This window comes from Salarias fasciatus, chromosome 12 (assembly GCF_902148845.1).
Source record: "Salarias fasciatus chromosome 12, fSalaFa1.1, whole genome shotgun sequence".
NCBI lineage: Eukaryota > Metazoa > Chordata > Actinopteri > Blenniiformes > Blenniidae > Salarias > Salarias fasciatus.
In genome coordinates, this window is record NC_043756.1 from 18472222 (window position 1) to 18491207 (window position 18986).

The window sequence follows — 18986 nt, forward strand, 5'->3', positions numbered from 1 at the left end:
CTGTGATTTCTGAGAGGCCATTGAATCATGTGTGTGCATGCGTGCACGTGTGTCTGTGTGATGCCATTCAGCCGCTCGGCTGCCTTTTATTTCTGTCTGACCGCAGGCTCGTAAAAACACATTCTGGCACCAGCAGCTAAAGGCCTCGGCCCACGCCTCAGGTACTAAGGTTTCACTCTCTTTCACTCAAATCCCTCCCTTTCGCCTCTGTCTCCATGACTGTCTGCTACCCCGGTCTCCATATCAACTCCTATTCACTGTTTTCCTTCACCGGCGCAAACTCAGAGTCCAGCTGCTCCAATTAAAAGCCCCTCCTTGGTTCCTTTATCTGTTTTGGTCCCGTCTTTATTTTACACTTGATTTAAAGGCCCAAAACGTTTATCTGCCCTGAGTGCCGCGGTGGACTCGAGTCTTCAGGAGAAAACAGAGCTCCAAGCAGCTGTTAGCATTCTCTCCACAGACATGACAGCAAGAACATCATCACAAATGCTTACACTTTTTAATCAGCTCCATACAGCTGCATGTAATCAAAAATGCGCATCAGAGCAGGGCAGATGGTCAGAAATGAAACAGCAATCAGCAAGAAAATAATTGAAATCCAAATGACATAAAAGAAACTGTCTCTTGGGAAAATTAACTCTTCGCAAGTAGTTCTTCATGGATTGGAAACCTCTGAACCAATGCTAATTTTCTTCGACTGTTTTTACTTCTTGAAATTTAGCTTCTTCCTTTGGAATAAAATGCATTAAATAATGTTTGCATCAGACCGAGCCTCCACAGGCATTGGAAAAAAAGCAGGTGATCTGGTTTAATTATCCCACCCCGCCGTCAGGTCTCATACATTAGCAGCAGTCTGTGTGGGAACATGAGTGGGAGACTTCAGTGAAAGGCACCGCAGCAATGAGAGGACACTACCAATATGAGAGGAAAGAGAAGAAGAGATTTATTCACTGCAGGGATATGATACGGCAACACTGTGCCATCACAAGGTCTAAAAAGACATTATAAAATGGTCTGCTGACATAGATTTTGTAAACCAATTTTGGGGAATGGATCAGCGCCACACACACGCACAGGCGCACAGAAAGGTTATCTGTGAGTCACATGTTGCCCTTTCGACTCACGCGATGGAGCTGTTCTCCTGTTTGGTTCGATCATTTCCACACGCGATGTCACACCTGCCTCCACCCCCCCCCCCCCCCCCCCCCCCCCAGTCATCTCACAGACAGAGGCGGTCACAAGGCGACGACCTCGGCGATGACCTACAGCCACCGCCGTCTATCTGTAATTCAATCGTTAATAGCACTCATTCTTTGTTTTCCCATTTGAAAGCCACTCTAATCAACAGCGGCGGCAGAACGAGGCTGTATATGTTTTTGTGTTTATGCTGCTGCAATCAGTCTCCGGTCTAATCAGGAGTCAAAACATATAGGGAGCTTTTCAGAGTCAGACACAAGCTGATCGTATAAGCAGAGAATGGAGAGGAGGAGAGCCTTTGATGTTCTGACCTTGCATTCTTAATAACTGCCAGGATCCACTGTTTAGCGACGGTATCTTCAAACACATACATCTGATGACAACAAGCAAAGAAATGCTCACCTCAGTCATTGCGAGCATAATAGGAAAGAAATATTCTCCTCATGTATTATACACTGCCAATCGACAGAGCTCATCTGGGAAACAAACACGTCAAACAAGCAAGCAGTACCTACGCTCTAAAAGCTTTCCCACAGCTTTCTTTTGTTTTGATCTTTAGAATTTAAGCTTATCATGTCATGGAAATTAAAAAATAGAGCCTTTTAAAGTATATAATAATACAGAAAATCAGAAAATTTCACTTAAGAAATACAAGAGGCATATTTTTCACAAAAAAAATTCCCCAATTTTCTTTCTGTTTATTTGTTGTGACTGTGGGAGGACTGACGTCTTCCATCTTGGCCTTCAACTTCACAGTCTCAAGCCAATCAAACAGCAGCATGGGGTCCCAGCGGTTGTCGCCAGTCAGGGGGTAAACTGAAAAACCACATACAGAGGGGCCAGCCGGCAAGGAAGGACCGGCTGCTCTGAGGGGGGGAAATCAACTGCAATCCACGGGAAAAGACCAAGAACATACGGGTGCACACTTTCAGCAGCACGTATGAAGCGTGTTCTTCTGCTCATCAGATAGTTTTTCTTCCACCGCTTCATAACTTGCTTCTTTGTTTCCGCTGAAGGTGGGGAATTCGTTATGTAAAATTCTACGTCCCTGCAATTTGGCATTGATCGTGAAGGCAATTAACATGTTTTCTCTCCTACTCATCACCACCCTGACTCATACTCATTCACACATGCACAAACCTCCAATACAGGGGAACTTTAATTAATCTCTGGCACTTTATGCTTTGACGCAAACCGCAAATCTTACAGTCTCCGGTGGATGGCTCCCTCACCTCCCTCTTACCATTCCTCCTACGCCCACAGTTCATTGCTTCAATTCCGACGTCTCCTTTTTTGTCTTTTCACTCTTCTCCATTTTGCAGAACATAAATCCCCTGTCGGACAGTTGCCTGTCGCTGCTTGTGCAACTGTTGATCTGGGGAGGCAGAGGTGGGCAAAGAGGTTTCTTTCTCGCTTTGTTGCCAGCGGCGTATTCACCGGAAGACTATAACAGCCCCTCTTAGATCCAACTGGCCTCCATGCAGGTGCTCTAAACAACCGAGGGGAGTTACAACCGGGGATTGAAACCAGGTCTGTGTGGCGGCTGTAGAGTGTTTTGCCACTGCACCGACCGCACGCCTTTGAAAGAGAGAGGCCTTTGAAACAGCAATAGAACAAAAGATCCGCTGTTCGTGTGTGAGGGAGAAAAATCTGTAGCGATTGTGCTACAGTGACACATCCAAACAGCTGGACGTCAGCTTAGACAAAGGAAGAGGTGAAAAGAAAGGGATGGTGAACAACAGAGGCACAGAGGCTGGTTTTTGTGTAACTACTCAAGGGCAAACTAAGGGGGGAAAAACATTTCTGAAAGCTGCCGTTGTTCGTACCTCCAGATTTTTCCACTTTTTTTTTTTTTGGTATTTTTCCAGATTTCATAGAAAACAGAAACACAACATAGCGAACAGGACAAACTGTGTCTGTAACTGTAACAGCATTATATTTCTATCTAAAAGGCCGTTCCAGATGACCTGTCAGGTAGACGGCAGACCCGTGTTCAATTACTGCTTCACTAAAGCTTTACAGTGAAGCCACTGGTGGACATGCCCACTCCCACCATCAGTTTCATAAATGAAAGAAAATGTCTTATTATTATATTTTAATTTTGACATCTTCTCATTGCCTTGGCCAGTTTGGAGCACATACAGTACATGTCATTGTTGCATCCTAAATACTTTTTAGAGTTTATAATCTTTAAAAAATAATAATAATAAAAAAATGAATAACTGATTAGCCTCTCTGATCATTCTCCAACTGAGGTGATATTTTAGCTAATTTCTCCCCATGATCTCCTATCACTAAAGTACACTGTACTCTGATCAGCCAGCTAATTGAGCAATAGTTTTTATTAGCACTGAACCCAATGACTTGCAAAACTGTGTACGTGTAATTTGACATCAGCTTCTCTAACCAAAAAAGTCTACTTTAAAGCAACTTTGATTGGAATCAAAGAAAAAAAAAACATCTGCTGTTACAACAGTAGTGTGCTTATTTCTGCAATATAATTCCACATCCATGATGGCTGACATTATATATCACTTCAGTGAAATTTCTATATGAACAAGAACATGATTCTAAGAAAAATGCAGACTGCTCAATGCAAAATGAGTCATTTTGCTCAGTACCAACACATACAAAACAGTGTCTCTCACTGTACATTCAGTGACTTTACACAGAAGCTGCTCAGCCCCTGAACACACAAGCTTTAAAAAAGCATGATCTGTGGTTAAGACTGAAAATAGCTCAGGTTTAATTTCCTTATGTCATTTGTTTTAACGTGATCCTGGGAGGCTCAGAACGGCCATGAGTTGGTGGTTAAATATTATAGAAACTCCTCATTCTGTTAGGGGTTTGAGGTAAAATGTGACCAGCGCTGGACATCATTCTTGATCGTAACAATTATTAACAAGACATGTGCACACTAGTGGCTCAGTAAACGTTTGTCAGCGAAAGCGATTGAATGCGCCAGTGCCATTTTGTGGCCGTTAGGTTTCTAAATGTCAGCGTGCAATACTAAGCGCACACACACAATTGCACCGTTGCACGCACACATAAACTACTCAGATTTGTCCATTCAAGCCGTGTTCAGGTGGATGAGAACAATAATAGGGGTAAAACACAAACGTGCACCAGCAGTGACCTTCAGTGTGGAGCGATAGCATCTACTGCTGCTGAAAGATGTGTTGAGAAAGAGAGATACCGAGCTTAAGCAGGAGGGGGGGGGGGAAAAAAAAAGCACAACAAAAGATGGGGCGACTCTGGCAGACAGAGCCAAACATGAACAGGGAGTGGCAGAGAGAAGGAAGAAGGGAAGAGGAGGCAGCAGAGAGGGGATAACATAACAATCAGAGAAAGGTCAGGATCAGGAAGAGACGCGGTTGGACTCTCCAAATCAAAGTCTGCATGACCATGAGTTGCATCCGTGTGTCTGGAACGTGTATACCTGTGGGTGTGTGTTTGTGTGCGTGGAGAGTGTGTTGTCTCCTGCGTGAACTCCAAGCTGGCCGGGTTCAAGCAGCCTGCGCTGACAGAGGTATGTGGGATGGACTGAACCCAGATATCTGCTGCACAGACTGATACACACAGCTGTGGAGTCATGCGCACGCACACACACACACACACACACACACACACACACACTTGAAAAAGAGGTAGACATGAGAGACAGAAGACGCCACAGAAGCAGGAAAGATGAAATAAGAGAACATCAAGAGACATCAATGGAAAAACAGATGGAAAGAAATTCAAGACTTGTTGTTTACTTTGCCTTAAAACCCCAGGAAAACAGTCGCTCTACTTATTTTCCTATGATAAGACCACATTCAGATATGCAACACATGGTCCTGCAGGCTGAGGGATTTGGAGAGGGAGGCATTACTCACACTATGGCTGTTAACTTCTACAATTTTAAATGCATCTGTCCGTCTTCATTTGATACTGCACAAGACATTTTTGGAGATTAAGACTGCCTCTCTTCACTGTCATCACCTGGCAGTGTGAATATCCCACCAATTCGCTGTGATGATTTAACATTCTCATCACCAAACTGTTTCTGTTTTGTAGCTCTTTTTATTCCGGGTATTTGAAGGAGTTTGAATGCCTCTACAGTACTTTTCTTTAAAACTGGTCATTAATGAATCAGCAGAAGACAATCAACGACTAATTTGACAATCAATTATTCACTGTATTTAAAGCATTAAACACCAAGCCTTCTCTCGCTACAGCTTCTCAACTGTGAGAGTTTCCTATCTTGTAAGAATGAAAAATGAAAATACTTGTGTCCTTGGCGAGCGTGTTTGGAAGGCAGGAGGGATGACAACAGCTGACTTACACACTGACTACAGTGTGTGTGAAAAACAGGCACCAGGCACCTACTTGACTTTATCACCACGCCAGTATTTTCCTAGTTTTCTGTTCTTAATGATTGGTAAATATTTGCTATATACTGTATGTATGTGTTAGTGTTATTTCCTAGTGTGTTTAACTTTAGGAGTGTAGGTAATCCATTTGTAAATATTTGGAGATATTTTAGTGTTCTTTTATTCTTTTTATTGGTGGAGGTGAATTTATTTTTATTTCTGTAAATAATGTCTGGTTTTGTCTATAAATATATCTATTTTTGGTCATGGATACTTTAATTTATTGTTATTTATCCATCTATCTAACGTGCTTAACTACCTGAACAGGCTGTTTTGTATCTTTTGAAAATGTGAAGAAGGAAACGATTAATCAAAAAAATAGGCTTCAGTTTGACAAACAATGAAGATTTCAGTCTCAAGGAGTCTCTTTCTTTTCGGGAACAAGCGGTTTGAGACTTGGAGATTTCATCCGTCTGTGTGGCATCAGTCTCTGAGAATGTGAACAAAATGCACGTTGGCTGTGAGCCAGTTCATAAAATCACTGTTAGACCATCGATTTGTCTCTGCTCTTCAAGAATTTAGGGTAATCTGTGGCTTTAAAGTGAAACCAGTTTTGCTGTTGGGAGAAAAATCAACTCACATGGCATGAATAACGGGGACTCGGACAAATGAGGAGAAAGGATCATAAGCCAGGCTCGCTCTATGACAGCACCTCAAACCCTCGCTGTCAGATCTTTGGGGTTACATTATTGCTTTCATACGCTGGGATTTCTATAATCGCTGTGCCTGGTAGCGCATACAGCTGACGTGACTTTGTGTGCATGCACGCTTGTGTGTTTCTGACAAGGCTAAGTGCGTCAGGGCTGTCTGAGGGCTCTGTCGACTGCCCCGGTCATTACCGGGAAAGACAGATGTTTTAGCACTCAGCACGCCGCATTCGCGCACACGCACGCGCACACACACAGACGCACGAACACATTACGTACTGTACCTATGAAAGAGACGGGGTGACGCCTAAATCGAGTTTATGTGAAAAGCGTTGATTCATTTCCCACCGCTAAAAAAGCCCGTTCCATTGTGCCGCCCAGCCCAGATCTGAGAATGACTGCACGCTAAATATCTGGCTGAGGTGTCACCCGCTTCAACATCATGACCTCCACACTGCACTGCATTTTATAGCGTGCCATTACCCCAGGTTTTAAATTGTGTTTTTTGAATGTCCTCCAAACCGAATGCTGTATATTTGTGTGAGTGACAGAGTGCAGTACTTGTTTTTGTACAGATTGTGTCAGATATATTCAGTATTCGCTCTCTTTCTCTCTCTATCCCTTATGTGTTTTCCATGTGTGTTGGAAAGACAAACACAGCTGCACTTTAATGACACTCAAATGCTTCTGGGATTCAGAATCCATGCGCGTGTGTGTGTGTGTGCGTGTTTATGTGTGTGTATATTCTTTCTGACCACTTCAGTGGAAAGCCTGTTGGAGCTACTATTGCTCTATATAACTAACCCTCACCCCGCCATAACTCTCTAATGGATCTCTTTTTACGTGGAAGTGTACATCAATCTTTATGAGGCTCAACTTTTAGTTTTAGAGTGACAGTTTTCTTGGAACGGCAGCCTGGAGCTTCCCTTTTTCAGACCTGTTTTTATGTCGCAGGAATCGATTTGGGTTGGGTTGGACATTTGATTCCAAGTTATGAACAGCTTTCATTTATCCCCGAGGGTCGTCACAGAGTCAGAGGAAGAAATGTGCGTGCGGGTGCACATTTTCATTCTTCCGAAAGTCATGAAGGCCCAAGCACTACATCTGAGCGACTCCGCCTGTCACAAAATGGCTTGTCAGCATCGTCAGCCCTGACTGCTGATGTCTATACACCCTCCTTTTTGGATAGTTTACCACCCTCATTCACAAATGCATACACGAACGCCGCGTAGACACACACAGACGGCAGGGAGTCCCCGGACGAGATGAGACAGGCTGTGAGCTTCAAATGAACCCAAAAGCAGAACTGCTGCTGAGTGATAAATGAGACAAGCGCTCACTGGCTTCTTCCCTCCCTCTCGCTTTCCTTTCGTCTTGCTATCCCTTATTAACACGGCATAAATTGAGGCATCTTTTTCACCTTTGAACTCCAAACATATATCTTACCAGCTTTGCACTGCTAAACTTTTCCCCTCTCTCTCTCCTTTTTTTTTTCTTTTTTAATTTATTGCTAATCATTTTATGGAGCTTCATTTCACCTGACAGCGACTGGATTTTGTTAAATATATATTTTTTTATATATAAAACAACACCGGCAGCATTTACTCGCCCCATTTTGTACACAAATAGCCTGTGATATCACAGCTCAAGTTAAACACTAAACCCAGCTACCTGTGTAACAGAGCTCAGGGACACACAGCTGTGTGTAAGCACGCTGTTTGGATTGATGGATTAATACGAGGGATTTGTCACTAAACAAAAAGTACATCCCTAAATATTTATTCAAACAGGCACACACGAGTGGACTGCAAAGTTTTATTGGCAGGTTGCATCGGATCAACAGCTTATTGATGAAAAGCCAGTGTGAGAAAGCGGTGAATCAAATAGTTGTTTGCCACGCTGATCCCCTGATTCCCACACAATCTGTCCCTCTTGGTCAGCACTTTCCACAACGGATGCTGCAGAAAATGACAAAGCCAGTAAGATACTTTTATTGATCTGTTGTTTTGGTCCGGCTCTACTGTCTCTTTAGATGTCCTGGACTCACCCTCTCCCTTCTACTCCCTTGACTCGCTCCTACCCTCTCGCCTCTCTCTGTCCGAGCTCAGGCACTAAGCCTTGAAGGGTCTGATTTCTTTCCAGGGACGAAGTGATTCTTTTGTAGCTACAGTATGTGTCTATTTCTCAATGTCAGAGACATGTATATAAAGTCAATCTATCAGTCTGGACAGCTATCTTTCACAGTATAAAGTAAGGGTTCTTGCTTGTGTACATTTATCTTTCAGTCAGTAGTTAGAAGTTAAAAACCACAGATTTCCTGAAACTACCGACTGCAATCAGTCTGTTGAAAAAGCCCAAAATCTTTCTCAAGGGATCTTTATTTTATTTCATTCGAATGGCATTAGCAGACTGACCAGACTGATCCAACCTCCACCTCATCTGAAGTCTACATCCTATGCCTGAAACACTGACAATCTACCAATAATAACTTCTATAAACACTTCTTTGCAATCCCATTATTAAATCTTTCCGGGGGTTTTCGTGTGCTCACAATCGTAGGAGGGGTTTAAAAAAGTAGATTCCACGACTGCCTTTAGCACATTTTTCTTTCTACTGTAGCCACATTTTACACTCCACCTGTTTATCTGTCAATCAGTGTTATGAACAACACCTCTGCTTTCAGCTTCACATCATAAGATTCCATTCGCCTCAATACGGGCCTCGAAATCAGCGCCGACAATATCAAGGTACGAGAAGATAATGAAAAACTTTCACAACATCAAACCAAAACCACAAAGCATAAACTGCCTAACACGCTGTGACCTTTACAGTTTCATTTTGCTGCCATTTGAACACTACTTGAAAAGTACAACAAATTATTTTCCACAAACTCCGTATTTACTCCAATAGGTGTGCAAAGTTTGTTTTAGGCTTAAGTTCAATGCAATTAAAGGGCTGAATCTGGCAATGACACAGCAGAGCAGACATTAGCCAATCTTGTGCTTCTCTAATGATGGAGAAAAACACACACACACACACACACACAGAGTCCATACCCACAAAAACATGCACGCACACACTCTCTTCCGACCATTTCCCATCCTGATGTGGAGTCTGGCCGGAAACAGCCATTTCCCTGAATGTTCCTATCTCTCCTCCGGCATCCTCCCTCATCCCTGATTCATTGCCAATAAATCACAGCCAGAGAATCAGAAACAGAAAGAGGGAGACAGAGTTAGTAAGAAACGTCATTAGAGATAAAGAGTAAGGGGCGCCGGCGGCATAAAACATGAGAATGCAATGGAGACTCGGGGACAGAGATGAGGAAAAACCAGATGTGTCTTTAACGGAGCACAGGGGTGGAGTTTGTGTTGCCAAATACGGCCGGACGTGCTGCTAAGTGGTGACGTCCGATTGAAGAAACAACAACACGGATGCAATGACAACAACATTATTCGATGAAACGTTTTATTTCATGGCCACTGTTCAAACTCCAAGCAGCTGAGGAGAAACATATGGACGACAGAGGGAAAGCAAACAAGACTGAAAGAAAACTTGCTCTTTTATCATTATTCTCTTGTAAAATGAGTTTCTGGTTTGCAGATGACAAACTAGCAATCTCCCACTCAAAACGCATAAAAAAAACCAAACTGAAACTGCTACCACTATGCTCTCCTCCTTTTTTTTTTTTCCTCCACCCTCTATTTACAAAAAATCTTCACTGGCAGAGTAATGTGCGCCACCTGCACACCCCACCCAAGCGAAGAGGCTTTTGATCGTGCTCTTCCCACTGTTTACTCTCCCACGGGGGCTCCGGTTACCACTACTACCTCCGCTGTCCAGCCATCAACATTGCACCTCATTACAACACAAGAGATTTCAGTCAGCACTCACGCTCAGTTAGTGTCCTTGTGGGTTTGCGTTATCTCCTGAAACCGGGGTTGACGTCGCCGTTCTTTATGTCAGAGCAGCCCCCGCAATGTCCTTTGAGTAGCAGCTGTGGGGCTTTTGATCAAAATTAGCTACGCCGCATCAGTGTTTGTACATTGTCTTTAACAAATTACATTATCCAGGCTGCGTAAGCAAGAATGTCGGTCTCTAAACAAAGCGATCATCCAACAACAATAACATACTTGCCGTAGCGGCTGAATATCATCATGCAAGGTTACCTTCCGAGATGAAAAATGTGAAGTTAACTGAACCCGGTGCATTTTGACAGATGACACGTCGCAGACTATCCTGTCTCCAAGAGCCTCTTGGAGACAGGATGTTCCTCTAAACCTGCTGTTGTTGACATTTCCTCAGCCACAAACACAAACCAGTTTTCACAGTAACTTGTACCGTAGATTGGAGGGTCCAGATTGCCATGTAGGTGCAAATGAGGTGACAGAAGCACACTAAGATGGAGGCTGACTCACTGTCCACCTTTGCTGCTGCGTCTGTGGCACGCAGAGCTGCCCTTGCTCTGAGATACATGAACACCCCGAACCTCCTTCCACAGTCTATTTAGAGGCGAAGCGTGCATAATCATGTCCTTTGCAATTATTATTGCAAAGCCTAAAATCATTAGGAGTCTTTAAAGCAACCGATATGCTAATGTTTAAATCAAACCCTTGGTGATTCGTAACTATCATCATAATATCAATTTGATTCGCCTGGTAAATCTAATAAGGGTAAATCCTAATAAACACCAAGGTCCACAGACCAGTTTGAAGTTAAAAAATAACGTGTTGCAGAATATATTCAGCTGGAATGACAAGAATTCAGGACGGCAACATTTTCCAGATCTGCTTATCCACAGGAAGAGCTATGTAAACATTTACAGTACACAGAACGTTATCACGGCTACACCAAAGGGGACGTGATTTGCAAAACTACACAAAAATGCTTTCCTCGAAAGCACACATCAAAACTCTGTAACATTAACAGATGAGAGACGATAAGCGAGCAAACTTCACATTTCATATCTTGACCACACTATTTACATGAGTTAGTTCAGTGGGTTATTTTTTCATTTTGATCCATGTGCCATTGATTAAACATTTTCTTTGGGACATTGTTTTTTTTTTTTTAATGAAGGCACATTTTATTGAACATATCTAGAACAGAACTCCACAAGGGTTTCAAAAACGTTCCAATATGACGCCTGTTGACCTCTTTAAACGTGGAATCCAGTTGACTCATTCTGTTTAAGTCCCAGATCAACAACAATGTGCCAACTGTGTTTCCTTAGAAAAGAGAAGTATGTCATTAACAAAAAAGTTGGCTAACGTCGCCGGCTATTCACAGTCGTTTCCCCCTACAGGGTTTCCTGCCCTGATCAGTAGGGGCAGATGGAACCCCTCATTATGGCCACCGCAGATGAAAATGAGAGCAAAATGAGGCCCATTACCACGCGGGCGTGACTAATATCCCTCTACAGACCTCTCCACGCACACTGGACACGAGCACGCCCGGCGTGTTCACGTGCACACACAAGGTACACGTGCACACACTCGAAGAAAAAGCCCCACGTGCACAATAACACGCTGGCGAATCAATAATGTCACACAGGAACAAAAACGAGGGGAAGTTGGTAATAAACTTCGGCTCTATTAAATTGACCAGATCTCGGGCTGCTCTGCGGGGGGTGTCTGGCTCCACCACTGTGCATCCAACGTGTGTGTGAGTGTGTATTCCATAATCACCCCTGATGTCATTAGAGTTAAATGTGACACTGACTCAGACTAATTCCGGCCCACTGAAAGTCCTACCTTCCCTGTTTCCTCCCGCTCCTTCTCTTTCCTCTCTAACTAACCACCGTTACATCATCTGACCAGACCTGGAATATTTCATCGGTGGTGTGCTTTTCTCATCTCCTTGTATACGTATTCGCCCTGCTCTTCATTTCCTCAAATGTCTGCAGCAGATTCATTACCTTACTGGATTTCACAATCATCAACCTCTAACCCAGTACTAGTCTCATTCTTGCTTCAATCATTGGCACCAAAAATCTTCTCTTGGCAATTTATTTTTCCTTCTGCAATCATTTTCTACCTCTTCTTCATGTGTTTCTTCTTTCCACACAGTCGTTCCGTCACCCATTTCTCCTGGCTTTAAATATCATCTGATATCTTCTTTCCCTTTCTATTACTTCAACTGAAGCTTGTCATTTTGTGGCATCGATATACTTAAAATTTCCATTCTGAAGTGAACTGATCATGGAGATAATCAGAGGGGCTTCACAGTGTAAATGTTGTCTTTGTTTTCTATTTTGCATTCATTGTTTCATGCTTTCCTAATTGTGGAATTCAACCCAGCTCTTTCCCCATCAACTAGCCTGTCTCGTGTGTTTTGCCTGAGTTTTTCCTCTCCATCTTTGCTGATCAGGTCTGCTGAGTGATTTATTGCCCCGCAACAGGCTGGTAGACGGCGGAAAGAGAGAGGAGGAGTGGCAGATCAAGAGAGGCGGGAGGGGGGTCAGGAGAAAGTGGGAGGTTTGGGCGTTTGAAGTACATGAAGGAGTAATATAAAATACACCTGGCCTGTCCGTGGGGCACTCTCTGTTCAGAGAAACAAACGGAGGGGAGGAGAGAGGAGAGGGCTGGGCCGCAGGGGAGAGAGGGGAGAGGAGTGGGATGGCGGTGCAGGGGAGGGGAGGTGGGGTCACACCGTGTTTCCTTTCAGGATGGCTTTTATGGTGTAACTTCAAACGCTGACCTCCCACACCCCCGCCCCAATATCCCTCTGCTCCCTCGCTCCATCCGTCCGTCCATTCGTCCCTCCCCACTTGTTCTCAGTATTGTGTATGGCCAAGTGGACAGTAATTGGCTATTCTTTCGGGAGGCTGATTTCAGCACTCGATGCCCCCCCCCCCCCCCCCCCCCCCCCCCCCAACAGGAAGAGGCCCTTTTGCTGCCCCTTAGAAGTAAGTGTATTTGTGCTCGTGTGTATATGTTGTAAATATGCCAGACCGCAGGTATAAGGTGGTCAAGTGTGTGCATGTGCGTGTGTGTGTGTGTGTGTGTGTGTGTGTGTGTGTATTGGGGGGAGTTGCTCTGGCATTTCATTCACTGGTAGCTCCAAATTACAACACAGGAACTGAAGGTAATCCAATCCAGAATATTTATGTTCCAACACTGAGACTCACCACATGCCGGCCTACGTCTCCATACATTTGAAAATGTTCCTTCATTGTGTAGGAGCTTTCAAGAAGATGTAATGTGAGACGCATTCATAAGCAGTCTTGAAAAGCCAGTGGAGTCATTTCTGGAAGCAAATTGCTGGTATAGTTTCTCTTCCAAAATGTTATTAAAAGACACCCAGAGGCACTTATCTAACTTATTCATGACATAAAATGTACTGTACAAAAAGATGAGTGGCTCTGGAAACGTTTCCTACGGTCCACAATACCTAAGCATATTGCGAGTGATATATAAAAGCTGCTCAACTCTCACTAATGACTTCTGGCCCCTCTGTGGCTTATAGATCAGTGTGCGTTCATTAATGATGCAGGCGTGTGCAAGTGCGTGTGTCAATTAGTGGGTGGAGGGGATTAGCAGTCTCCAGAGAGCCCTAATTAACACTACACACAGAGGCACAACCTTTTTCTTTTTGGGATTGTTTTTTTTTTTCTTTTTTTCATGGAAGGTTAAAATAAAAACATTTTATTTGATAGTAAACAGTAAAAAATAGACAGGAAGTGAAGGAAGGAGGTGATGGAAGGGGAGCGGGAAGGTTCAAGGCCAAGTCACACTCTGAATGTCAAGTGTCTGCCTCTGAAACCCAGACAGACACACTCACACACACGTCTTGACCATGAAAGCACGCAGGCATACACACACACACACACACACACACACACACACACACACACATTTATTTTCCATGTCTTACGGGGACACTGCATTGACTTGCATTCTAGACTTACTCTGCACTCAGCTGCATTGTAATAACCAAGCTTGGATGAATGAATCTAAACCAGAAGAATTGCAAATACTTTTTTCTTAGAGGGACTTGTAAAGGACAAGTTCTTAAAAGGTTAAATATCTGTGTGTGCAGGACACAGCATAAATACAGACTTAAACAAGTACAGGGTAGTCCGCTCTTCCAGACAAAACATATACACAGACTAAGGGATAACTGTGTTGTCAGGCAAACAAAAACACTGCTTGAGCTTGAGAATGACAAATACTTTAAGAGAAAAATCAAGATGTTTAGACAAAAGCGGCGTCCAAGGGAGAGAAGGACACTGCCAAGTGTTAGAAGTACAGAGGAGAGGGAGGTAAACAGAGGTCTTAATACAGTAGAGTGCTTCCTACCTCTTTGTAGTTCACCTTGGCTTCTATTCTCTTCCGCTTTCTGCCCTTCCCCTGATGACTCTGACTGAGGAGAATCCATTTTACAACCTGCAGGAGGGAGGATGGAGGGGGGTGAGGTGGTGAAGGCGGGAAAAAAAAACAGTATAGAGGTAGACAGGAGGAGACAACAAAGTGGCAGGATTTGAGTGAGGGGGAAGACAGCGTGAAGGAGAATTAGAAAAAATAGGATAACAGCAGAGGTGATCATAAAGGTGTAAACAATGTCAGCGACAGAGGGATAGAGCGAGAGTGAGAGAGAGAGAGAGGAAAAGGGTGCATAATAAGACAAAGACCAATTGCTCATATCCAGCATAGAAAGCCAGAAATGACTGTAGGCGCACACTTTGTTCTCAGTTAAGAAGGCGAATAAATAATCTGAGTTAGCTGATATGCGAGCAGGCAGGTAGTGTTGAAGCAGACAGACTCACAAATGGACATCGGTCTAAGGTTTCTTCCCTCTTACAGGTCGGATTTATTTCCACTATCCGGCAATCGCTCCATTTATAATCAACACAAACATCCGGCTGAGTCAAAAGAGTAATCCTGGAAGCATGTAGTTGTACCAGAGTCTGGATCGCAGCAACTCCCTACAGTATAGATTTTCATTAAACAGCCAATCACTGTCAAGGCCAAACTCAATCTACCTTCAGTGGGCTCTCGCCTACACATCGATTCATGTTGTACAATAAAAATATGGGTATGATACAGTTTAGCGAGAGAAACAGCGAAAAAAAAAAAAGTGAGGACTTTAAACACTTTGCTGGCACATGAAGCAAATGAGTCATTTCTGAAACACAGTCAAGTACTCTTAATCTTCCCAGGCACTTAAAAAACAAATTGAAGATTTCGTTGAACTGACAGATTAATGGAAGAGTTTAAAGATATACACAACAGAATCAAAAACAGAAGAGCTTTATGGGAAATCTGATAGGCAGGAGAGAATGACACGCAACAGATGCACAGCGCTGTGTGCCGCACTTCACTCGCACGACAGACAGAGGGAGAGACTGAAACAGGCAGCAAATGAGAAAAAGAGGGAAAGGGAGTGAAAGAGAGACAGAGATAAGAGATGGTATCAAACACTATGAAACGAAGCGTGTGAATAACAGAGAGAGGAGAAAAACAACGCGCTGGCAGCGGAGAGAAATAGTGGCAGACTAACTTAGAGACTGAAGAGAGTCAGATGGCTTGATCATGTTAGGCGGTCCAAAGGTGCAATATTTCCAGTTACAGATTTGCCCCTGAGTCTGTCTGCCACTCCCTGAAGATGAGAAGAGGAGTCGGGCAAAGAGAGGAGGAGAAGAGAGAGACAGAGAGTGAGAGCGAGCCTACCTCTGCTTTGACTTCTTCCACCAGCCTTGCCTGTGACCACACGGCGCTCCTTTCATACAGCCACTGAGCGACAGAGAAGAAGGGAGAGCAGTGAGCCGGGGGCAAGTGATCGGGACAGAGTGGAATGCTTTGCAGAGGCAGAGAGCGAGGGAGGGAGAGAGAGAGAGACAGAGCGAGAGAGAGAGAGAAAACTCCCAAGCAAGGCAGGAAGGGGAGGGAGACAGGAGAGGTGGGAGGAGAAGGAGCACTATCACTTGTTCCTCTGACGGAAACTCGCGACTTGACTCCGGAGGATGAAGGAAAGGAGGAAAGTCTGGGAGAAGAAAAGAAAAAGAGGAGGAGGAGGCAAGGAAGGGGGGAAAAAAAAAATCACCTGACTTGCAAGCAGCCACAGGATGGACACCTTAGATGTGCACGCACACATGCACGCGCGCGGAGAACAGCTAGTAAGCACAAGCACACGGCACTTACTCTCTCACCTTATTAAAGCTTTCAGCAGAGCCGCTGCTCAACAAAACAGAGTGATGAAGGGTGTGTGTGCGTGCGCGTGTGTGCTTGTGTGTGTGTGTGTGTGTGTGTGTAAAGACAGACAGGACCTCATGGGTGTGAGGCGTGCGTATTGTCAGACCACACATGCAAAAAACGCACAAAAATGCAGCAGTGGCACATCACATCCACCTCATAGTGAGCCTCAATCTGCTCCGCGCATTTCACAGACGTTCCCACGCACACACCGACCCGAGCAACTTTTCAGCTATTAGCGTTACCATGGCCACAAAGAGTTCAATACCATAACTCCATACCAAAGTACTTCTGTGTGTGTATTATACAAAAGTACTCTAGCAGAAATAGCATGACGGTGTGTGTATATGCGAGTGTGTGTAAAAGGTAAGGATGAATAGAGCGAGAGGCAGACGCAGGAAGGTACAGAGAGAAAGAGAGAGGGAGGTGTTGGAGTGGGCAGTATAGACCGTAGTGAGTGTTGAAGCAGCAAATTGGCATTGTGTAACAAGATACCACACATAGCTCCTCTGCTGCCTTGATCTCCAGAACCACTCTCTAAATAGCCAGACCTTTGTCTGCCTTCAGCTCTCCCGTCCGGCGCTTTTGTCTGTCTAGTGTTTCTCGGGTGAATCTATAAGACGTTCACAGTTTATATCTCTGACTCTTGAACGTTTATGAGAGGCAGATGTAGCTTTTCTCAATAACTGAGGCTGACGTGTCACGTAATGATCGTTTTTGCCAAAATCACAATACTAAGGGATCGTGATTTTTAAAACTCCCTCTAGTGGTGTCTGAGAGCAAGTTAAATATATACATTTTATCTGAAAATATATTAAAAAAAAAATAGCAAAATAGCAAAACAGTAACAAAGGAAAAATATAAAACACATGAAATTTATATTTAAAACAAGTATATAAGGAATAAGTCCATAGCTAACAGGGTAAGTCTCCGCTATAATAGAGGACAGTTCGATATTTTCAAAGGTGGCACACACAAACTTTGGGTACCAATGCTATTAGATGTTTGCTGAATGAAGCTTCTTTCTGAAAACACTTGATTGATGTGTGACAACCAAAATGTTGTGAAGTCTTTTGGAAGTTCATAGAGTACATTAATGACCATGGTATGCTGTATGTTCATTGGTAAATAAATACGGAATAATAAGCACATGTGTATGACACGTTTTGTTCACATGTGTTTGATCAAACAACAAATCAATCACAGCAAGATTGGAAGAGTCTGACTTAATTATTGAAACTTCTGACTTTTAGATTTTGAACCGGATAACTGGCTTGTGGCGGCCAGGCGTTCATAGCGACGTCGCTTTTTCCTTCAATGATGGCTCTTCCGTTGTGAGACAGGTTAGTTTTACCCTTCTGATGATGTGTTGTTGCAATAGTCACAGATTTATTTTCAGAAGGTTGCTGTGTGAAACTGCAGAGAATTGTATTCGCAATAACTTCTTTGTCCACATGAACCAATGCTGAATGAAACAACAAATCCTAAAGTGCTGTGAGAAGTTAACTATTTGTTATCATTCAGAAAGAACAAAACAAAAAAAAACAGAAAACATAACTCAATATCAGTAATTCAACTTATGGTCACATTTTCAGATGTTTCTGAGTGCTTTCTTTTTGTTTGGTCCACAGATAAATCCATAATTTTTCGAAATATGCATTATGTACATGACACAAATAAATGAATATTTTGATCTCAGAAATTAGGAGAGGAAATAATATCAGTGTGTTCCTGCCAAGATCATAACAATGCACTTTCTATGACTCAAGTGTTAATATTGAGCAGTTAAACTTGTTGCAACTGGTGATCTGTCCAGGATGTTCTTGGTAAACTGGGACTGTTTGTGACCCTGCACAGGATAAAGCGATAAAGAAATTGAATGGATGGATGCATGGAACTTGTTGCAACCTTTCACGTCTAATGATGCAGCCGAGGGCAAATTTTCCTGTGAGCAAGTAAAAATACCACCGAGCAAATGTCTCCACCAGCCAGCGGAGATGCAACTGACATTTACGTTTCTAAACTCATGATATAGTGAAGACATATTGTCCCCATAGTGTTATGCTGACCTTGAACTTAAAACTGAACTCAGCTCACTAAAGAGTGAGGATAAATATTCAAGCCAAGTGTGAAGGAATCCCTGCGAGGCATTCCCAAATAAATCATAAAAACAAGTACAGGCTGGAGAGGCACGCCTACAGTCAGAAACCTGAAAAGCTATCATTCAGTCATTTCACCAGAATGAACAAAACACATGAATTAAATGTAATTTATAATCTGAATGAAGCAGAGCAACCAGCCCTCATGCAGGAGTAAAAACATGTGCGTACACCTTATCTTTTTCTACCATCCTATCATCAACATGCGCTTTAGTCCTGCTAAAAGAGGGAAACTTATTGTTGTGAAAACATTAAAAACAGCATTTGACATTGATGTTATGAGTTTCACAGTTTTTGTTTGAAACCCACCTGAGGTTTTCTAATCAAAGTTCACCCTTGCTGCATTCTCTTTCTCACATCAGTCAAATGTGTTTG

The 18986-nt window shown here is 43.3% G+C and overlaps 1 protein-coding gene across 4 annotated transcripts in view; it reads right to left on the reverse strand.

The window, feature by feature from the left end:
• aopep (aminopeptidase O (putative)) overlaps positions 1–18986 on the reverse strand; it is a 75718-nt gene that overhangs the window by 20569 nt on the left and 36163 nt on the right. For 3 of the 4 annotated variants that reach the window (XM_030104340.1, XM_030104339.1, XM_030104342.1), the window contains 2 exons: positions 15931–15993; positions 14560–14646 (listed from right to left, as the gene is read on the reverse strand). In XM_030104340.1, the coding sequence (XP_029960200.1) occupies positions 14560–14646; positions 15931–15993 (150 nt within the window). Of the gene's footprint in view, positions 1–14559; positions 14647–14671; positions 15606–15930; positions 15994–18986 lie in introns of those variants that run through there. The other variant, XM_030104341.1, reaches the window with a different exon arrangement.